The 24,018-nt window shown below is 38.2% G+C and overlaps 1 protein-coding gene across 2 annotated transcripts in view; it reads left to right on the top strand.

Moving 5' to 3' along the window:
• The window catches only part of IGF2R (insulin like growth factor 2 receptor), an 85,564-nt gene continuing 61,546 nt past the window's right edge, over positions 1-24,018 (top strand). For both annotated transcript variants that reach the window (XM_087718224.1, XM_087718223.1), the window contains exons 1-5: positions 1-262; positions 12,842-12,972; positions 20,517-20,638; positions 21,334-21,432; positions 22,910-23,042. In XM_087718224.1, the coding sequence (XP_087574350.1) occupies positions 105-262; positions 12,842-12,972; positions 20,517-20,638; positions 21,334-21,432; positions 22,910-23,042 (643 nt within the window). In that variant the 5' untranslated portion in view covers positions 1-104. The remainder of the gene's footprint in view (positions 263-12,841; positions 12,973-20,516; positions 20,639-21,333; positions 21,433-22,909; positions 23,043-24,018) is intronic.

Genomic DNA, 24,018 nt, shown 5'->3' with positions numbered 1-24,018 from the left:
AGGGAGAGAGGGAGTCACATGACTCTTCCGCCAGTGCGCTTTCTTGCTTTTCTGCTCGCTCATGTTAGCCGAGTAACCTTCGCGGAGCTTTCCCTCGGCCTGCCATGGGACGCGTCGTCGCGTTCGCCGCAGCGTGCGGAGCTGCTGTCCTCCGGCTCCGCTGGCTGGCTGCCCTCTTCTTGCTTCTCCTCCCGGCCCAGAAGGGATTCCCCTCCACCACCTTAGCGGCCCAGGACGCCTTCAGTTACCAGATTCTATGCAAGTAAGCGCCCAGCCCTCCGGGAACTCCGCTCGTTGCTTTGGGACAGCTGCAGTTCCGCGAGACCTTTGTGGGAAGGGATGGTTTGCGAAGGAATTTATCCCGGGTTGTGGCCGGGTTCTCCAATCGTTTTCTCTTTGGCAGGCAGTGTGGACATGTTGAAGCTTAAATACGCATTTGCATGACTTCCTTAAGAGTGCTTTCGCATTTTAGGTTCCCAAGTGCCTTTTTACGCTTCCTCCTATTTACCCATGATTAAATTAAGAGGAACTGCGATTGAAACAGCGACCTTTTACAGTAACCAAACAAAGTTGGTATTTCATCATCACCTTGTTCAACTTGGTTTCTCCGAAAAGCTTGCTGTATGTCATTTGCTATATTAAAATACTAGTTCTGGAGGCAGTAATTTTAATGACCTTCACTGAAGGGGTAACAGCTGCTGTCATTTGTTTAAATTGTGCCGTCTCCTAAACTTTCCCTGCACAAAATTCCTAAGCTTAACCCATGTTTGTGTATTAAACGCTACTGCAGAATGTAATTAATTTCTTTGTTCAGGTTTCCTCTGTAAGCGTACTGACAAACAGGACCTAAACGTTTTGTACTGGTTGTTGAAAAGCCTTTAAATATAGGGGTTGTTGTGAACCTAAACAGCAAGAAAAACCTGTTCCTTTCCCAAGTTAGGCAAAAGAAAAGAAATTGGGGTGAAAGAAAGTACCTTTTGCACAGGAGAATGAACTGGTTCTAAAAACCTTCTGCTGGGACTTCTTGGGTTGCTGATGAATGGCCTCTAGTTCAGTGTGTTTTGCTGAGTTTATGCAATACTGTATGTTCAGTTATAGTTAGTTTAACCAATTTAATACATAGGTCAGCTGGGTTTTTATAACATGCTAAATGAACCATGTGATAAACATTAAAAACCACATAATTCAGCATGATATGTGAACCAGGTGTATGTAAGTAGGGGACCATTATCTGTTATATTAAGGTGAAAGGTTATCTGAAGCTACTTTGTACTACAGTACACCATATTTTGACTATATAGCTTAAATAGTCCATTAAAAGGAGCAACAGTTCTTCAGAGTGACAGGCAGGAAATTTTCTCAACTTTTCCTGATGATGCTAAGAATCTATTACATGCACTCTCCTACTGAGCCACAATTTTTTTCTGGAAGGCACAATTCCAGACTCTGGTTAGTTTAGAATATACCTACTTTACACGCTGCATACTAGTACATTCAGCAGACATAACCTTAGCATTTGTTTGTCACCTCTGTCTGCTATTTTGATATGCTATGTAAGCTTGAAGAACAAATAATAGCAATAGCTATTTTAATAGCTATCTTATATACAGCCTCACAGTGCTTTTATAGCCCTCTCTGAGTGGTTTACAGAGTCAGGATATTGCCCCCCAACAATCTGGGTCCTCAGATTAATATTAAATCTCTGCTTCCTTAGTAGTATAGTCCAAAGGAATTATACCCATTGTATAGAAGAACACTGGAAATGTATGTTGTGTTTGATTTATTTCATATATGAGGAGGTGTAAATGAAGCACTTAATTTATCACAGTTAAAAACTTATAAAGACTGCACCACTAGTAAATGCAACCTGGACTTTTGGGTTTCTTCATTTTCACTTTCTCTGAATGCAGCATTTAATTGTGAATTATTTCTCCCCTCAGAGCAATATCTTAAGGCACCAATGTCAGCAGACGAATTGTTTTTTTTATAAGTGCTATAAGATTTTGTATGATTCCTTTCATGACTAAAATGAAATATATATTTCAATTTTTTACAAAAATATTTGGGACTCCTTTATAACAAGTTCATGTAAACCACCTGGAATCTCCAACTTTGAAGAACCTAACTATTGCCTTTCCAGTGAAGTTATTTCAGCTAATCAGTTATTAGCATTAGAAACTAATTAGCTCATTGTTTTATTTATCACTTTCAATTGGTTCTGAATAGCATATAATTACCGTGTTTCCCCGAAAATAAGACAGGGTCTTATTTTCTTTTTACCCACAAAATATGGCTTGGGCCTTATTATGAAGGGAGGGTTTATTGTTTTGGGGTTGCCGGGTGGCTGCTCTCTTGCAAGCGGGCTCCCAAAGAGCTGGGCACAGCCTCATGGGCGAATGGCTGTGTTGTGCTGTCGCAGCAGTGCAACACAACAGCCATGAAGTGACTATGCTCACGAGCAGCTACCCGGCAAACCCCCTTTCCAGCCAGGCAAAGCGCCATTCACTGACTTGGGGTATCACCAAGCTGTGGGAGCGCCTGTTCTCCGGTGCCCGGCTCCCATTGCTTGGCGCCTTCGAAATGCTAGTGAATGGCACTCTGGACGACTGGAGAGGGAGGTTGCGCGAGTGGCTGTTCTGCTTGCGCTCCTCCCAGCCTCACGATGCCCTGGTCCAGCTCTCCCTACAGAGCGAGAGCACCTCTGCTGCCTCCACCGCTGCCATCCCAGCATGGCTTTTTCGGCGGCTTCCAAGTCGAGTCTTCTGGCAGTGGCTGCTCTGGGCGTATGCTCTATGGTTGTCGACCAACTGCCTGCAGAGCGTACAACCATAGAGTGTACGCCCAGAGCATCCACTGACAAAAGACTCAGTTTGGAAGCTGCTGAAAAAGCCATGCTGGGCTGGCAGCGGCAGCGGAGGTGCTCTGGTTCTGCGAAGAGAGCTGGGCCAGGATATTGTGAGGCTGGGAGGCGCTTGAGCGAGAGTGGAACATCTGCTTGCGCAACCCCCCTCTCCAGCTGTGCAGAGCTCCATTCACTGGCATTTTGAAGGCGCCAAGCCTGGAGCTATGCCCAGCTGGAAAGGGTTTTTTCCAGGTGGCTACTCGTGAGCATGGTCACTTCATGGCTGTTGTGTTGCACTGCTGCGACAGCATAACACAGCCATTCGCTGTGCCTGGCTCTTTGGGAGCCCACTCGCAAGAGAGCAGCCTCCTGGCAACCCCCCTCTTCAGCTTGGCACAGTGCTGCTCACCAGGCTAGCAGTATCCTGAAGGCGCCAAGCAATGCGATCACCTTTGCCTGCCACCCAGTTCCCGCGGCTTGGCATCTTCGGGATACCGCTAGATTGGTGAGTGGCACTTTGCCTGGCCGGAGGTGGGGGGTTGTCCAGGGGTCTTATTTGCGGGGGAGGAGTTATATTTTTGCCCACCAGAAAAATGTGGCATGGCCTTATTATCCGGCCATGTCTTATTTTCAGGGAAACACGGTAAGCAGAATTAAAAACAGCAAAAATCCTATCCAATTCTCTTTTACCATAATCTCTCTACAATTATTATTTTTAAATTAAAGGTTACATTAATCTAATGCAAATTAAGTTCATGCAAAATGATATCCTGTTAGCTGTGTATTATTTTGTCATGATTCGTAAGTGTTTCAGTGGGGGAAAAGCCTAGTTTTGTTGGTTTGTCATTATTAGACATCGGCAGTGTTTATATTTCACAGAGCAATTGCCCAATGTCTTAATTTGCTCATAAAAACAGAAGCCTATTTTCTGACCTACTCTTAAGTTAGAATTTCCCAACAATTTTTTCTCATTTTATCACTATTTGTTGCAGAATTATACTTATTACTTATTCATCAAGTTAAGATCTCAGCAGTGTGGTAACCTAGTGGTAAAGATGCTCACCTCCCATTCACAAGGTTGAGAGTTCATTCCTAGGGAACAGCAGATGTTTCTCTCTTGGGGTGCAAAGAGAAAACGTCTACTGCAAACTCCATGTAGGTGTCAGGAAGGGCATCCAGCTAGTGAATACTCAGCAGCATTCAGTTGCCCAACTCTACCCTGAATTAAGGAATAACAGAGTTGTAAAAAGAACAAATAATGATCTACATACTACAGAGTTTTGTGAGATTTATATTCCAAATACATTATATGCAGTTTCTTTATAGAGATGGGAAGGGAAAACAAAGATCTTCAGGTTGATTTCAAGTCTTAGTGAAGTTTTCATGGAAGTATCCATTAATATTCTTAGCAGCACTACAGAGGTTTGCCTTTTTCTGGGATATTTTTCTAACTTTCCAGGCTAAACTAAAGTACTGGTATTACTTGAACGCTTGAATGTGGTTAATTTTCAAGCACAGAAAATAAGTTTCAGATGTTGTAGCTGTTGGAGTATATATATGAATACGTATATATAGGATAACCTGTTTCCTAAAGTATATAGAATTGCATTAAGAACAGGGAGAGTAAGAGCTCAATTAATCCTGCTTAGTATCATTTTGCTGTGAGTGGCTCCACCAGCATAACGAGGGTCATCATGCCAGTGGAGCCACTTGTGGCAGAACGTCGCAAGGCTCATCTCGCTGGTGCTGCTGCTCATGCATGCAATGGCACAACACACAATGCATCGTCCAGCTGTGAGCGGCTCCACCAGCACCACCAGCCTTCTGGCATTCTAACACAAATGGCTCCATCAGCCCAATGAACCTTGCAGCGTTTTGATGAGAGCGGCTCCACTGTACAACAAGCCTTGTGGCGTTGTGCCACAAGTGGCTCCACCAGTGAGAGGATGAGTCACATAATTGCCTGTAATTAAAAGGCCATTATACTTACACTAATAACCAATTTTTCCCATCGTAATTATGGCATGTAAATTTCAACATATATTTGATTGTCAAATTTAATTTTTTGAAATGAAATTTACAATGAAATGAAACTCAGCTAGTGTGACAAAAATTTGACAAATGTCACGTTTAAATCTTAGTTCAATTAAGCATGCCTTATTTGACTGAATAATAATAAGACCTCCCCAAAAATAAGACCAAGTGCTTATTTCAGGGATCAAAAGAAAATAAGACCCTGTCTATTGATGCCTCAATAATAGATTGGCTCATTCCAGGGGGGCGTGGCCTGTTGCCGAGGAGGGCTCCACCGAGCTCCTCAGAGATCTGGTCTGTATATCTAAATAAGATCATAGATAGCACCCCTTTTTGGCTAAGAAAGGGGCAGGGAGGATAGCCCCGTAGGTTAGGATCTAATCGTAAGCCACAGCCTTTTTTCTTTTATGGCTGTGGAAAGAGATTAGATTCGGCCGAAGCGGAGCTTTTATCTCCAGCCATTTCTTCTCAGCTGCCTTTTTTTTTTGGGCAGCCCCAGACAGGCTAGCCCCCCCCCCCAGGACAAGACAAAGTTTTTTCAAGCTAGAATTGATACGGGCGGGTCCCACCCCTGTGAGATTTATGTTTTTATTACTATCGTAAATACCAGCACCATTCGTCTTAGAGACTTCTTTGTCTAAATAGACCTCAAAATGGCGATTTCTCTCCGTGGATGATTGATGTACTTAGCCGGTGTTATCTCCCTGCAGACTGCTCCTTAACAAAATAAATTTTTCTTTTTTGGAAATAGAGGGGAGCGAAGCTCTGCTTACTTGCTTATTTATTATGCCACCCAAGTCAAGGAAGCGTCTTGCTACAAAAGAATTTAAAGAAACACAGCCTTTGTCTCCTGTGCCTTCTGCTGGGGAACTTTTAACACAGGAATATCTCCTTAAAATGCTTAACGCTTTTAAGACAGAAATCAGGGAATTTGTATTGGAATTATATGATGATTTAAAATCTAAAGTTAATCAAATGAAGGCGAATACGTTTGCAGCTGTGTCTGCCCTGTCAGATTATTCTGCTGAAATAGAGAACAAATTGGAAAGTCTGGAGAAGGCTAACTTAAATTTGACTACCAATATTGAAATTTTACAACAGAAAATTAGAGACAATGAGAAACAGCTTATGGTGATAAATTTTAATAGGAAGGCATCTGCGATAAGGGTCAGGGGATTCCGTGAAAAGGAGCAAGAGAATTTGAAACAAACCTTTGCTGAAGCCTTCAGCCATGCGCTGGGAAGCCCGGGACTTAACTTTGATTGGCAGATTCGGAAAATCTATCGCCAGAACTCATTGATAGCGGAACAGCGACAGCTCCCGAGGGACATAATTATACATTTCTCTACAAAAGAATCTAGAAATGCGATCGTGCAAAAATTTCATAATAACAGGCTCCGAGTTGAAGGCCAAGACCTGATTGTTTTTAAAGATATTCCTTCTCAGATGCTGACAGCAAGAAGGGATTACGCCTTTTTAACTAAGGAGCTTAGGAGCCAACAGATTCGATACAGATGGGAGGCCCCTGCCGGTATCACAGTTACATTTGAGAATCAAAGATTTCGTCTTAACTCTGTTTCGGAGGCTCAAGATTTCTATTGTAGGATTCTGAAGGCGGGACTTCCTGACGCGTTTGGAAGAGTGGAGAGACAAGCGGAAGGAGAAGCCGAGCGGTTGGCCATGTGGTTGCAAGATGGAGGGGGTAGCCCCTCCTCCCTCGGAGAAGTAGAAAAACGGAGATCGAGAATTTAGACATTTCAAAATGCTTGAGGACTGAATGGGGGCTTGAGACCTCTCCCCGGTAGAAAAAGCGGACTAATTTTTATCAGAAGGGAAAGCTGGGTGAAACTACTTTGAGCTAGATTTTAAATTAACGTTAGCATAAATTTGATAGTGGTAAACATCAGATAAGTAAGGGATGAGGGTAAAATTGACGTTGTTTAAAGCTTATCAGAACAGAAAGCCGGTTGGGATCATCTTAAGATAAGTGTAAAAAGAATGCGGAATGATTTAGGGTGTTTAAATTTTGTTAGAAGGGACTACTTTAAAATAGAAGGATAACTGATTCTTGCTGAAAGTATTATTTTATAAATTGCTCTGAATTACATTTTAAACAAATGCTAGTATAAATTTGATAGTGGTAAATATCAGACAAGTAAGGGATGAGGGTAAAATGCATGTGGAAGGAACTACGTTATTTGTGGTAAACATCAGACAAGCAAGGGATGAGGGTAAAACTTATGTTGTTTAAAGCTTATTAGAACAGAAAGTCGGTTGGGATTATTTTAAGATAATGTGTAAAAAGAATGCTGAATGATTTATGTTGCTTAAACCTTGTTAGAAGGGACTATTTTAAAATAGAAGGTTAACTGACTTTTGCTGAAAGTATTATTCGAATATGTGGAATGACCCATGCTATTTAACTTTTACTTGAAGGGAAAAATATCAGACAAGTAAGGGAAAAGGGTAAAATGCATGTGGAATGAATTACGTTATTTAAATCCTATTTGAAGAGGAAGTTGGTTGGAATTATCTTAAGATAGAAATTGATTTCTGTGTAAAGTAATAGTTGATTTACGCTGCTTTAAAGAAAGATGATTCATGCTGTGTAAATTTTACTAGAAGGGAAAGTTTGATTACTTGTCTGTAAAGTTATATTTGAATATATGGTATGAACCACGCTGCTTAAATTTTATCGGAAGGGATCATGAGGTTAAGGAAAAGGAACGGGAGAACCTACAGAAGGTTGGGGTAAATAGCAAAGAAGTAAGAGACGAGAATAAAATATAGATAGAAGGATTTATACTATTTAAACATAGATAAAGATGGGGGGCTGAGATCAACACAAAGAGTGGTTTCCTTTTTTTTTTTTTCCTTTTCTTTTTTCTCTGTTTTTTTTTTTCTTTTGATATATTACTTTTACTTTTTAATCCATATGTACACAAGATATTTTAGACAGAAGGTAGCGCCAGGTGTGGGCCCTGGGAAGTCGGGAGGATTAGGGATGGGGATTTGTGGGGGGTGGGGTGGGGGGGTGTTAACATAGCCTTAAAAAGAACAAGAATGTATTTATATACGGTGGTTTTTTTTTGTTTTTGTTTTTTTTTGTTTTTTTTATTTCTTTTTTTTCCCTTGGTTCATCTTACCTTTATCAGATCCAACAACACTCGAATAAAGGCATACACCAAGGAGGGAGGTAGAGGGAAGGAAGAGGGAGGAGTAAGGAAGGAGTAGGGGGAATGTAAGGAGTAAGGGTGTAAGGAGGGTGTCTGGGGAGTAAGGGGAGAAGGAAGGTTTGAGGGGAAAGGGAAGTAGGAGGGGAGTGTTAGAGGGAGAAAGGAAAGTTGGAGGGGGTAGATGGGGTGTATGGAGGATGGAAGGGTTAGGTGGGGTTGTGAATGATGAGTTGTGTTTCCTTTTTCTGTTCGTTTTATTCCCTTTTTCTTTTTTTTTTCTCTTTTCTTATAGTGAATACCCTGTATATAAATGATTGCAAATGGAATGTGAAAATTGAATAAAATATATTTAAAAGGAATAATAGATTGGCTCAACTACCTTGGAAGGCTGTGTAATAACTGAATAATTGCTTAATTAATACATGTAATGATTTTTCAAGATGGTAATTATGACTTTAAAATTAAATTTTATGTTCTGTATTTATATAACATTAATGGGGGGGGGCAATCAATCTTCCTGGTACTATTACCCCCCAGAATAGCAAAATGAATTTCTGCAACCTTCCATCATCAAGCAATTGATTGGATTTGGCAAGAAATAAATATACCACTTTAAAAAAATTAAGATTTCATCTGTTGAGTTCATTACAGTAGTGATATAACTTGTTTGTGGTTGGTGAAAATATGCTATTGAAGTATGATTTCAAAATCTCAGCTTCTGGTTTCATGCACAATGCTAAGCCTGATTCACACCAACTACTGTATATTCCGCTGTATAAGACAACTGGGTTTATAAGATGACCCCCTACTTTCAGGTGCTCGCGAGCCGGCTGAAGGCCTCCATGCTGCCGGGCTTTCATAGTTTGTGCTCAGCGCCTTCCTCCTCCATACCGCCAGCCAGACCTTACTAAGCCGTCCCAGTGCTCATCCATCCACGTGCCAAGGCGAGGAGTGCCGAGATTATCGATTGAAAGGCCGGCGTCTGCGCTGGTGGTGGCGCGGCTTTTTGCTTGGTGGTGTTGCCAAAGTGTTATGTTTCTTTCATAAACTTGACAAACCTATCTTTGTTCTGAGCAGGAAGGGAAGTTAAAAAATCTTTATAGTTTTGAGAACTTTTAAAAGTGTTTTAGTACCTTGTAAACATTGCATGGCAAACTCAAGGAAAACATTCTCCTGAGATTAGAACTACAGAGCGGACAGGGGGGCTATGCATACCCTGAAAAGGCATTCAGAGCTCAGGATAACAGTTACAGGCAAGCAGTATGAGATCAGAGATTAAAATCTACCCTTGGAAGATACAAGAGTTTACTTATTGTCACTTCTCATTCATAGAATACCTGACAAATATGTTTTTATGTAACACAGTGATCAAAATGGGGTAATTAAATATCTGTTCCAATACAGTTAAATATGTTTAATATTTTTGTTAAAGCGCCATAGAAGCACTGCAAATAAATAAGTAAACAGTAATACTTAATTACAGGTAGTCCTTGACTTACCTGATCAGTCATTTAATTACTGTTTGAAGTTACAACTTGGAAAGAAAGGCTTTATTGTATGTAAAGCACTTTCAGTCATTGTAAAGTATCTTGCCACTCCTCCCAGTCATGTGATTATGATCTGGCTGCTTGGCAACCTGTTCATGCTTAAGACCAGTTGCCAAGCACCTCATAATTATTTGATCACCACTCGCAAACTTCTCTACTGGCTTCCCAAGAAAGTCAGCCCAGAAAAGGAGTTCCAATTCCTTCCCTGCACTTTGTTTTTGCAGCCCGACAAATGGGGAGGTTGGCAGGGGAAGCTGAAAGATGCCACCACCTACCAATGGATTTCCCCTCCCTTTAATGCCTGGGGAATATATGGACAATGTGTAAAGGGAGGGGAAATCCTTTGGTAGGTATTGGCAGCTTTCAATTTCCCATGCCAACCTCCCCATTGACTTTGTCTGGCTGCAGAAACAAAACGCAGGGAGAGAATGGGAAACTCCTTGTCCCCACAAAAAACCCCTTTTTACTGTGAATGCTGCTCATTCACATCCAATGATGTGAATCATCTTTCAAGGGAGGATTTACAGTCACAGACTTTATCTGGCTTGGAGAGCTGAAAGGCCAATGTCTGCAAAACCTGGCAAGGAGTCTTGGAAAGTCACAAGCCAATTAAGTGAACTAATTATCTCCTGCAAATGCCCCCCCCCCTATGCTCCTCTTTTATTTCCTTTGGGAGGGGCCATTCATCGTCCACCTGTGGCCTTATTCCCAAGTCGACCCCTGTTCTTTAGCTATTCCCTTTGTCTGGCAACTCAGCATGTGCACACTGGGAATAGGCTCTCAGCTGTTCATCTGCCTCACTGATGTTTGACTCCAAAGGCAACTGATAACTGACATACGGCCCTGGCCCTCTGTCTGCCACAGAGCCCTCACCCGAGCCTTCCCCAGACTCCAGGACTGGTCCATGTTCCTCCCCAATCTCGTCCTTTGGCAGGCAGTTCTTTTATTCCATCTACTTAAGGATGGAAAGAGCTGAGATTGCAGTCATTAAACAAAGTGGTCATGTAGGCATCTTATTTAACGACTGCTTCGCTCAACAACCAAGATTCTAGTCCCAATCTTGGTCATGTTGGCTACCTGTAAAAAAGCCCCATTTGTCTGACCATGTCCTTAGCTTTTATGGATAGGTTATAATCTTGTCATGCTATAAAAATAGAATAATTTGTGTTAAAAGGGTAATCTCAGTGAGGACAGAAAGACCATATTTTGTGATATTAAACAATTGCTTCTGTCTGCCTTTGTGTACTTTAAGACATCCTGGTTGACTGACAGTCACATGACTGGGAACAAAGCTCAGAAAAGTTTTATATACAGTATAGTACACAGCAGTTAGCTCAAATGTTTGAATCACTTTTTGTGGTTGTGATTCATCTAGTTAGCTGTCTAGGCCTATAGCTGAATCATTTGCAGATATTATGGAAAGTTCATGCCTAACCATATGACAGCTAAATCAATATTAAAGAAATATATTTTGAGAAGACATTTCAATAACTATTTGCAGTGAAAAAACATTCTTGAAAACACGCTTAATTAGCATTTTAAAATAAAGGCATGTAATAGTTTCTTAGTTAATGATTATACCTAGGTTTGTTGACACTTTTCCCCCCAGTTCACTATCATCTGATACTTCTATATATATTTAGGAGTCAGACATAATTGTAAGTTAGCTTAGTAATAAAAGTTTTTTAAAATATAAAAAATTAGTGAAAAGTCTACTCAAGGAATCGTAGACAAATGTCTTTAAAATGAAACTTGTGTTTTATGATCTTTGCATGTTTAATATCTAGTGTCTTCAGATGATGCATTTTTTTTCTAAAATGCTAAATTAGGATGTTCAATTTTTAGGTTTGTAGCTTTTTCATTGCAATTACTAATATTCACCAAGCATAAAATTTATGTTCTGAAAAGTAAACAAGGATTTGAAGAAAAAGAGCACATGACCAGCACTAAAATTAGTTTTCACTGGTGCTTTCGTGCAAATTATTTGCTTCTTTTTTCCTCTTGAGTTTGGTAGCTGTTTCTATGAAGGTAATAAAGGGATACCTCTTTTTTTGTCAAGCACTTGGAACTTAAAAATCTTTGTTGATTAATTAGAAATTAGGTGAAGATTTAGATCTCCTTTCCGGATTCTACCCTTGCTGTAGATGGAAAATGATGTGTTGCAATGGCATGATGTGTACCTTGTGGTGAATCAAAATGCAGTTTGTATCTGTATGGCTTTCTTGCTATATGTGAACTCAGTTACTCTAGTTTTTAAACCATTATTAAACAATCATAATTAATGCATGATGTGAATTTAGCCAAATGACATCAATTTACTGTGTTCCTCTGTTTTAAATTCTAATTTTGTCTGATTTGCACTTCATAATTAAGATGCTTTTTTCAGTAATAGATAACTAATCATTGAGAAGGGAAAATGAATTCTTACCTTTGTTTTCATTGGCTCAAAACTTGAAATGTGTTTTTTTTTTAAAAAGATCACTTTTACCAAGCTGTATTTCCTTTATTAAGTATTTAATTCTAGGAATGCCTTTCAAGGAAAGGAATTGGCTTTCAATTCTCAGTTCTTTAAAATTGTTTATATTTTAAAACTTCATAAAACTAAAATGTTTTATTTACTACCTTGGCAATTTATGCAGTTTAAATATTTGTTATGTAAATTATCTAGTTCAAATGCTGTAACTTCTTCTAACCCTATTACTAACAGTTTGGAAGAATTAACTCTGATTTCTTAGTCACTAACTTTTAAAGATGCTGAAGATACTCCACTTTTATGCAAATTTAAGAATCTTAAATGTCTTCTTGTAAAAGAATAGAAAATTGCTGTCAACTCTATGACATTAGTTTTGTATGACTATAAAATTAAAAATAAAATATTTTGCCTTGTATATATGACACCTCAGAATGTTTAAGCTTCAAACTATCAATTGCAGTGGCTTTGGAGGATTTAGCTTCATAACATAATTTTCCAGATTCCTCCTTTTTGTTTTTATCATTAGGATGATTATGAATAATAAAATTATATTATTTCATTAATACTTTTAAAGTGTACATAGACTTTATGTTAATTAAAATACTAACAGAATTAATACATTAACATGGTATTAACAAGGAGCAGATCAGTACGGATGAAAAAAATGGATGGATGAAGATATATTTGAGCATAGTAATTTGGGTTAAAACAGTTATTTGTGGAGTTTGTTGAAACATAACAATAATACTTTCTCTCCTTTTTTTCCCAGTTATACATGGGAAGCTGTTGATCTTGATAAAGTGCATTATAAAATAAATCCCTGTGGTGGTGTAAGAGATTGTGCGGGATCCAGTGCCATTTGTGCCCATGACCTAAAAAATAATTTATATTTCTCAGTAGGTAAGTCTAAAAGCTTTTCTGCTCCGTGGATTAAAAATGTTAAATGCCATCTGTTCAGCTTCTGGTTTTTTTAAAAATAAAAATGCAGAAGTCTTGTTTTAAATCAGTTTAAAATTTTTACATATAAATATTCTTCACATTTTCTTTTGGGTTAAGTGGCATGACATGAAATGCCCTAAAGTAGTAAGTAATAAAGAAATGAAAGGCAGGATACGAGAAAAGGAAAGGACTATAGGTCCTTATGACCACAACTGGGATAGGAATTTTGGTTGTTGAGTGAAACGGTTGTTAAGCAAGATGCCAAAATGGCCACTTCATTCAACTACCATAATTCTGGCACTCCCTTTTGTGGTGGTTAAGTTACGGTATATCCCAGGTTGTTATGTAGCCAGAATAAAGCAGCTGCCTGCCTACTAGCAGGCTTTTTTTGAGAGAGAGAGTGAAAAGGCTGCTTGCTGGAGGATTTGAGTTCCTCGTAGAACTGAAACCTTCCAGCTTGCAGTTCTTTGAGAGTGAGGGTTTGAACTCCGCACGGAGCTGAAATCCATCAGCAAGCCACTCTTCCAACCAGCCTGCAGAGATGAAATGGAGTCCTTTTGGCAGGTAGCAACAACTTTCAAACTTCCTTGCTGGCTTTTCCATTTTGGGGACTCTGGCAGAGAAGATTGCCAGTGGTGATCATATGAACATGTGGCAGTGGGGAACTGGTTGTAAGCAGTGATGAAATTCAACAATTTTCCCTATTGATTCTGTGGGTGTGACTTGGCAGTCATGTGACCGGTGGGCGTGGCTGCACAACTGACTCACAATGTAAAAGCAGCTGGACTTCACACAAAATGGCCCCTGCAACAATCAGGAATCTCACAGAGTCACAGAGAGCTCAAAAACCATCTATCACACTTTACACAGAAATAACCCAAAAGCTGCACAATTGACTCACACACAATGTAAAAATGAACTGGCCCAAACCGGTAGCATTTCACCCTTAGTTGTAAGTGCAAATTGATTGTCAAACACCCTGATCTCAATCACATGACCGGGGGGGGGGGAGAGTTACAATATGTTGTGATTGTCAGTTTTGTTATACGGGAGGTAAAGCATTATTTCATAAATAATTTATATGTGCAGCCCATCATGACTTCAATAAATTTGGATTTCCAAATAATATTTTTAATAAGTTAGGGAAAGTATAACCTGTGTTGCCTGTCTTTGTAGTACTTGTGCCATACACAACATTCTCTCTTAATGATAAGAACAGCATTAGTTTGGCCCATACATCATAAGTACAATCACAATCCAATTTTTACCCTAAGCTCTTGTGCTTTGTTATGTGCAAGTTATGATTTATAGTTTAGAAATTACCTTATAAGCTACCATTATATGGCTTTTATCCCATCAACTTGGAAGTATGTGAAGTGTACTGACAGATGATTAAAATACAACTTGAGCTATCTTAGTAGGCTCTACTCCATGACTTCAGGTATAGTCCACATATATAGTCATGCCAAATGTATCTAGAGAGTTTCAGGTTAAAAAAGCTGTAATAGATTTCAGAAGTCAATTTTTGTATTTGCCAGGAAGAAACAATTTCTTTACAATATATTTAATTGGACTCAAACAGGAGCAGGTAGGATATGTAAATAGTCCAAGGCTTTGTGTGATTAGGCTGTGATCTTGATTACTTGTTCTATTAGAGAATCTTATCTCAATTAGCAAAATGTTCTGCTAATATCTCAATCCCCATGATCTGGTTAACTCAAGAATTTGGGTATGTTATTTTCCTTTACTCCTCACAATCAGCAGGATAAAGTGGTGTAGTATGACCTAGACCACATAACAAGTTTAATAAATCCTAATCGCTACCATAATCTCATTAAATGGATTGCTACCATCCATTTTTAAAATGATTAGTTGGAGTTAAGTAAAGCCATTATTATTATTTTTTTTGTGCTCCTGAGTCAGTGTTGATTCCTGGCAATCACTTGAATTAATCCATGTAGTTTCCTTGGTAAGGTTTTTTTTTTTAAGGTAATTTGCCATTGCCTCCTTTCTAGCGCTGAGAGAGAATAACTGACCCAAGGCAGAAGTAGAATTCATAGTCTCCTGGTTTCTAGCCTGGTGCCTTAACCACTACAGCACTATAAATAAGAAATAACTAAAAACCCTATGTTTGTGTGAAAGAAAGCCAGCAAGGCAAGAAGGAATGTTTTATAATAAAATTATGTATAAATACCATGTTTCCCCAAAAATAAGACAGAGTCTTATTTTCTTTTGATCCTCAAAATAAGTGCTTGGTCTTATTTTTTGGGAGGTCTTATTATTTTTGAGGTGCAGGTGACGGCAAGCATGGTCACCTCATGGCTGCTGCTGTGTTGTAATATTTTCAGGGAGGGCTTATTTAAGTGCATGTGCTCAAAAGCCTGATTGACCTTATTATCCGGGGAAGTCTTATTTTCAGGGAAACAGGGTACTTGAATGAGAGACATAAACTCATTTTTTTTCTTTAATTCAGTCAAGTAAAAGTACAACAGGTGACTCTGCATCTGAGTCCCATAGGTTTGTTTGTTTTTTGTATGAGGTCTATGACATTCTTAAAAGAGCTTGGAATTTGAAGCTGGATAGAAATGACTAGCACATTTTCTGACTTAGGTTACAGAGAATAATCTTAGTTCCTGCATGAAGATATTCCAGGATGAGCCTACTAAATGGATAGGTTATTCCTAAAAATTAGTTCAACAGTATATCAACTGAATTGGGTTTTTAAGAAGTAGGAGTAGAGCTGTTCAGCTTGATACTTTTGGTCTGCATGAAATGCTACTCTACATGTGATAGTCTGAACCTTTCCCTATATTGGGATAATGAAATAGTATGTTAAGGTGTGCCAAACTAGTTAAAGGCAGATCTGCCCTAGCTGCCCACAGGTTTCCATTCCTCATTACATAATTGCCATTCTGTATGGGAGTTTATAAACATATTTGTTTATAAAATGGGAGTGTAACGTTATATTGACTCTTGTGCTTTTTTCTTAATTGTTGCAACATCTCTTACGAACACATGTTAAGCTTTACAAAAGAAAAAAGTTAACACTCTCATCTGGCACTAAATGCTTGAAGCTTGAACTTAGCTAATTTTACAGATTCTAAAATAAACCCAACAGGATTTTCAGCAACCCAAAGTGAAAAGACTCTGACTTCTTAAGATTTTCCTTCTTAAACTTAAGTCAAATATTCATGGACTCAACAAGCTTTCCTGATCAACAGATAATTAAGTTATTAAATAGGATATCACTTTGTACGGAAATGCTCTGGTCTACGAGATGCAGTTTTGCTACTTTTTTAAAATATCCATATTGAAATTTAATTTTTAAAATGAAATTATTTCCCTTATATTAATACCATACCTAGACTATCTAAAATTTCTGTAAATGTCCTATCAGATCTGATAAGAGGAGTATGCTCTGGATCCCATATATATTAGAGAGTACTATCTTATGGGACCCAGGAACCATGCCTTTTCGTGTTGTCTTCTGCAGTACCATACCACCTGAAATTTAGCTGACTCTGAACTGTGTTGGCTTTTCAGAAAACTGTTAAGACCTGGCTATTTCCCAGCATGGGATTGGGAATTTACTTGAGCCTAGGTAGGTTGGTTGCTGGTTTCCTTGGTTGCTGCAACACGTTGTTTGTTCTTGTCTTCAGTTTTTATTTATTTTACTACGGTTTTAGATTTTCTTATCAGCCCAGAGTCATGTTTGTGAGATGGGCAGCTGGTCCCTGAAAATTTCAGTACCATTATCTGCATCCTGGGAGTGTCAGGCAAGCTGTCCTGCAGCTGCTGAATGCTGGCTCCATTAAAGCCATTGTATTTAGAATGTGAAGGAAAAAAATCCCCTGGAAAACCTGGGTCCATACTGTCATCACCACTGCGAGCAAATCTTTCAATTTGAAATAACTGCTGAAACTAGAAAGTGGAAAGCAAGCAGGAATTGGCATGTTAATATCTGTGAGCAGCTTATGGCAGAAGCAATGTGAGCAGCATCATTAATTATGGAAGCATTATTTTGTTGAATGTATCCTCTCAGTCCAGTCTGTAGAGCTGATAGATCCATGAAGGTGAACCTATGGCACATGTGCTATAGGTGGCACGCAGAGCCCTCTCTGTGGGCACGTGCACCATTGCCAGTTCTTCTGGTTTCTGGCTCGCATGCTGGTCTTTAAGGGTGCCAGAGCATTGGACAACAGCTGAAAACGCCCAAAAACTAGGCTATTTTTTTTTTGAGCCATTTCCTGGCCTTTTTTGGGCTGTTTTCAGCCGTTTTTGAAAATGGCCCCAAAAACTTTTTAGACCAAAACAGTCTAAAAATGGCCAAAAAACAGGCATGTGCCCGCCGGCCAGCTGGTCTTTGGGTTTCCCCTGCTCCAGCATGCGCATATGCACACACATGCACACGTGTTTGTGGTTTGTGCACTCAGTGACGAAAAGGTTTGCCATCATCATGATAGATAGTAGGCTCAGAAAAGGAATGAGTTGCTTCACTACTAAGACGTAGTACAAGCCCTCTGTCCATCACAGCCCATGTTGGATGGAATTTATTCTAAACCATTCCAAAAATTTATCTGATAAGCATGAGGGATTTCTTGTCAAGGCTGTAATTACAGTAATTGTGCACATTTACTCTATTCTGAGATTTGGCATTTATTCCTATATTGGCAAATATTTCTGTATATAAGGCTGGCTACCTCTCTAAGTATGCCAAAAAGGATGTGTGTAAAGGTTGGCGCTTGTCTGTCAAAGAGACAGCTGCTGAAATATTATTGGAGAAATGTGTATTTTGTTAAACAGGTATTTTGCCTCTCTCAAAAATTACTGACTTCAGGGAATAATTTCCTCATGATTTTCTGCAAAGCTTTTGGGGATCTTGTCAGACAAATAATACTTGATGTTGATGTAGTCTCACATTGCGTTAGGCTTCTCATCTGAAATTAGAAGTAGAAACTTTATAGAGACAATTTGTTGATAAGTATGTTTACTGCAAGAACAAAGGATGCAACTAAGAATTATTCTAGCGATAGCTAAATATAAAATATCATCATATTTATAGCACAAACAATATCATGTTCTTGTGCCTCTTTTTCCTACCTGCACAGGTGCAGTTATCTGGAGGTGTTATAATTTTGAACAGAAGACATAATTGGCAGATATTTTTTATTGTAACAGACTACATTGATCTAAAGCTATTTACTTGTAATTTTGTCAAAATACGATCTTAAACCAGTCCCCTCTATTTCCTTATTTGCTCCATCCCTTATTTAAGGAAAACAATCTTTTTCCTTTCCCTTTTCCTTGGATATTCAACAATTGAAGGATATTGTTGTTCTTCCACTGTCCAGGGGAACTTTGTCATAATTTCTATCCTTATCGAAACAATAAAGACCTGAATTTCAGGTTTTCACATTTTGCTTTTCACTGAGATAATGAAAATAGATGGTTGAATAAATGTATATCTTGACATACATACATATGTGGGGTGGGTGGCATATAGATTTAATTGCTTAATTAAACATTCATGTACTTAAACTGCATTGAACTACAATCTCCACTTATGAGCACAATGGGGCCCAGAATCTTGGTCATTGAGCAAGACACCACATGACTTTTTTGCTCAATGACAGCAATCCTGGCTCTTCCAGCTTGGTTGTTAAATGACTGCATGGGTTGTTAAGCAGAGGGCCTGGAACTTCTATCATGTCTGGGATGCCTAGGGCATCTCCCTGACCCCCTAAGGGGAATGAACCCCAAAACAGTGGCAATCGGTAGCATCTTTGCCAGATTTGTGGTTTGTTCCTTCATGGTGCCGAGGGATTTCTCTGGAAAGGCTTAGAACACTGGAAGGAAAAATTCTAGCAAAGGCTTTCATTCTGAGTCTTTCAGAATGATGATTTTTGGAGGGAGAAATGCTAGTATCCTTTTGGGATAGTATATTAATATATATATAGGTTTATGGCAGTGATGGCTAACATTTTCCAGACTGAGTGCCCAAAGCACGCATCTGAACCCCCAAAATGCAATGTGCATGCAGGCCCCATGCATGGGTCCCCCCATGAATGCACACGCTACCCCCTGCATACGTCCCACCCCCGCCCATGCACACGCGAAACCCCTGTGTGCACCCTGCCCCGTGCCCTGCACATGCGTGACAGAGATCCAAAGACTAGCTGGGAGGTGCACATGCATGCACGGCAAAGCTGAGCTAGGGCAACAGCTTGTGTGCCCACAAAGAGGGTGCTGCATGCTATAGGTTCGCCATCATGGGTTTATGGGTTGGTAGGATGGGGATTTAAAATTGCAGTTCGTGAATGCTCAGGTGATTTTCCTTAAATAGATTATGTGCCATCCATGACAGTCTGTCCCTAACCTGGTCTTTAGGTCTTCCAACAGTGCACCCTTCATAATAGTCCATTAATTTTGCTACTGGCTTTCTCGTCTTCTTTTTCTTTCCACCTTTCCCAGCATTAGAGCCTTTTCTAGAGAACTAAGTCTTCACATAATTAATACATTCAAAGTAGGATAATTTGAGCCAGACCATTTGTGCCTTGAGTGGATTGATTTGTTTAATCATACATTTGTTGGTTTCCTTGGCTGCTTATGGCATTCACAAGAATCTTTTCCAAAACCAACGTTCAAAAGGCTCTATGGTCTTTCTGTCCAGCTTTTCTGCGATCTATTCCAAAGTTTAGTTACTGTACTTTTTGGAGTATGACACACACTTTTTTCCACTCAAAAAAGAGGGTGAAAATCTGGATGCATCTTATACACTGAATACAGCATTTTTGATCTCCCGAAACCCCTCCCCCTTTTCAAAAATGGCCATGCATAGCCTTTAGGAGGCTTCCAGAGTGCTCATTAGGGCTGGGGAGGGCAAAAATGAGCTAAAAATGTATTTTGCGCGTTTCCCCACCAGCTCCCAAGAGCACTCGATAAGCCTCCTAAAGGCTATGCATGCCCCCCCTTTTTTTTGACAAAAAATGGACATGTTTTCGCGAAAAACAGGCCGTTTTTGGGAGGTGTGCAGAGTGCAAAACCTTTTTTTTAAAATTTGCCTCTTCAAAATCTTGGTAATATTACACTTCTTTATTTCTTAATTTAAAGTGGGGGGGTAGTCTACCGTAGGTGAATTTAACCTGAGGATAAGCTAAATTGAAACTCAATCACCATGACTTAATGTGGACCTGCATAAGATTGTAATGTAATTCTTTGACACTTTCCTGGCAAGTGTCCTTGGCCTGTGTTTATGTGTGCTTCAGATGTTTCTTTGGACTAATAGCTATTAGTCACATTGCTTTGCCACCCTGCTTAGAACATCTGTATATTTATCTCTGTAAGGTTTTGTACCCCACATCATTTGTTTGACGTCTATTATCCAGATTCATGGCAAATGTTGCATTTCTACTACAATGTTGCATCTTTTCTTAATAGCTAATAGTTCATATTATTTAAAATCACCTTTTGAGATTAATGTACAGTATATGCTCTTTTTATTTTAGGGGAATCCTCACAGATAAGAAGATCTAATTTACTCTTGGAATTCAGCACTAAAGAAATTTGTTCTAAGGGAAGTCCACATACATGGCAAAGTAGCATCAATTTCTATTGTGGGAAGACTTTGGTTAGTATGTTACTGCTGACAATTTTATTTCTAAATGGGCAATAATTATTTTTAATTATTAAGTGTTGATAAGCTGTTCCAGTCCTGACAGAAGAATTATGTTTGTCCTAGAAAGTATTTGCATGTTCATGCAGTACACATTGCTTATCTGTTTTCCCAAATGAATGTATTTAAAAGTATTTAATTAATGTACCAACATTACCAAAGAGAAATATCAAATTGATCAGATTACATAAAACTAGTTCTTCTTAAAATTTGATTTAAAAATCTGCCACTCAACTTATGTGCTTCGTATCAGGTAAAATAAGCATACTTTATTTTAGGCATTTCATTATATATCTGTTTTCATTCAAGTTTCTTTTCCAGAACGTTGTTAAAATCATTTATTTATTAAATTTTCATGCCACCCATCTGCCTGATAAAGGGACTCTGGGTGGCTTACAAAACAATATAGTGTTAGGTCTTGGCATTTGATTTTGTACTGTCTAGGTTCTGAAATGTTAATCAATTGATATATATCTGGGTAAAAGTAGTTTTTTGCTTGGAAATGTAAACTGTACTAACCAGTAACATTTATTTTAAACATTATTATTATTATTATTATTATTATTATTATTATTATTATTATTATTTAGGTTTTAATTGTAAATACAAATACAAATTGATCAGTATGGTGCATCACTTTTTTTAATCAGGGTTCCCCAGAATTTGTGACTTCATTTGAGTGTGTTCATTATTTTGAATGGAGAACATTCCTTGCATGCAAGAAGGACTTATTTACATCAACTGACGAGGTAACACAAGTTCTGTTTGAACATAAACTAAAAAAATCATCATATGCATGTTGATTGAGAAGTCAGTCCATTAGATTCACTGGGCCTAATAGGTTAACTAAACAATGTATCCTCAGTTTATTATTTTCTTATCAATTCAGGGCTCCAAAAATTATAATCTCATATTGTTTACAACAAGTGATATTAAATGCCATTTATTGTTAGATTTCTGGTAATGTCATGAAAATTTTAAAATAATAGTAAAAGATTATCTCTTTTTAGTTTGAACAATCTATCAGTTTTTGGATCTAGCTATAAAGATGTGATATTCAACACCAGGCATTAAGTTTAAGGCCTCCCTTCTGCACTACAGATTAAGTAACGTGCTATGAGTTTCATTGAGGTGAGGCATTGGTTAGTTACTCTAGGTGCAGTTTTGCTTTTGGGTATTAGAGTATGATTCAGTACAGCTAAATTCAAGCAACTAAGTTAGTCTTCATTTTTGTGAAATCCCAATTAAAACAAAAAAGAGGTGAAGATAATTTGTTATTCTCTTCTTGTGCTGCTAATAAAATTTGTATTGTTTGTTAAATATTCTTCAGTATGTGAAAGAAATTGATATTTTATATACTCTGAGAACTCATTTTTATTTTTGGACTATGGTTTTGTCTCAGTAGACTGTGTATTGAATTGTGTACATTCTTTCTTTCATATACTCATGTCACCATTTCATCCTTGCTGTTGTTTGCTTAGTCTTCTAGAACAGAGTTCCCTCCACTCTCCGTCTTTGCAAACTGGGGGGGGGGGAGGAAGAGGGGATGGTTTTACATGAGTGTTGGGCAAGTAAGCATGTACACTTAGCTCCACTTGTGAGAGCGGTGGGCATATGTGCCGGCCCCTCGTGCAAATGGAGCACATGTACTTGCCCACTGCTTGTGGAACATTTATGGCCTGGTTTCAAAAGGCTCAAGGCCCAGTAGTGGACCCCTGTCCTAGAAAACTGCCAGGCAAACAGGCAATCAATTACATGGTAGGAGTAAAATAACAACAGCTCAGATATGAATATAGCACATGCTTTTTAACAATTGACCATCTATCAAACAATAGTTACAGAAAATTATGGATTCTGATGATCCTTCCAGAATACTAGAGGTTTGATTAGGCTGTTCAGTATAAACTTATTAAATACTCTGGTTTTGATTTGCTCAAGATGTGAGTAATAAATTGTAGCTTTTTTGAGATTTAACTTTTTATTAATTTATCAAAGTATAAAATACAAAGAAAAAATAGTATAATAGTAATTTTGAATGAGTGCACACTCTCATCAGTGCCACAAGATGGAAGCATAATATTTTTATTGGTTCTGCATGTTAAAAAATAAGACCAGATTAAAGTACTTCTGTTTGAAACCTAGAATCACAGATAGAATGCCAGTAATGACCCTATATTGTGTATGAACTTACTTGCAAGATACAGTACTTACGTTTTAAATTTCTAGGTACCTTGCTACATATTTGACGAAAACCTGAAAAAACATGATTTAAATCCATTGATTAAGACATCTGGTGGATACTTGATAGAAGACTCAGATGATGATTCACAGTTATACATCAACATATGTAGAAACATAGGTATGAAATTCAACTAAAAAATAATGAGTAGTTTTCTTTAATTTCCATAAGGCAAGACATTTTTACATCTAAAATTTTACCATGCTTCCCTTTAGGATGAAAGGCATAAAATATTAGTGCTTTTATTTGAGTGACACTGATTCCTCAGTGTTTCCCAGTTCTCCATTTCATTAAATACCTCTATTTTATTCAAGATATTTATTTATCATTAATATTTATGAGACTTCCAATTTTTAAAATATATACTCTAAATTTCCTCTTGTATCTATGGTTTTGCAGAACCTGCTGATCAATTCTTTCCCACTTTTCTGACATTTCCCCCATAACTTTTTGTCCAGATATTAGATAATGTTTATGCCTATTTATCTTCAATATTTTGGTTGTTGAATAATCTATAGTTCAATATATCTCATTGGTGCTGCTACCTTGTTCGATTTTAGTCATCAATAATAGTGAGATGTTCCTTAAATGTGTGGAAAAACAATGTCTGAGCTCAAGATTTTCTCAAACTGTTATTTGTACGATTATTAGACTGCCTTATGGGCAATAGTTTATAATATAATTTTGGGAGGAAAATTATATTTTTGGTTATATAAAATATTTTAGAACATATATTAATAGGTATATAGTTGGTTTATAGCTTCCTTTAAAAATGCCATTTCTATGACTAATATATAACTTTGGTGCATGAAGTTATTCTTAAAGCTGTGAAAACCATTTTGGGGCACTAAAAATGAGTGTAATCTTGCATCATGCTTAATGCAAATAACTTGATAAATATATTTGCCTTATTTCTGGAACTTCTGATCAAGGTATTTCTGTAAGACGATATCTCTTCAGTCATATAAATTTCTAATCTGCTCTTGCCCACTTTGCCATGTTAGTGTCTATTGTATATAAAATAAAATTTTGATTGCCACAATTCTGATTTATAACTTGGCTAAATAGCTTGTCCTTTCTATTTTTTATTGTTTTG

Source organism: Thamnophis sirtalis, unplaced genomic scaffold, assembly GCF_051295495.1.
Source record: "Thamnophis sirtalis isolate CommonGarterSnake01/CBP01778 unplaced genomic scaffold, rThaSir2_p1.2 scaffold_6, whole genome shotgun sequence".
In the NCBI taxonomy this organism is placed as follows: domain Eukaryota; kingdom Metazoa; phylum Chordata; class Lepidosauria; order Squamata; family Natricidae; genus Thamnophis; species Thamnophis sirtalis.
Note: the sequence above shows the minus strand (reverse complement) of the source record. Positions and strands in the feature narration are given on the sequence as shown.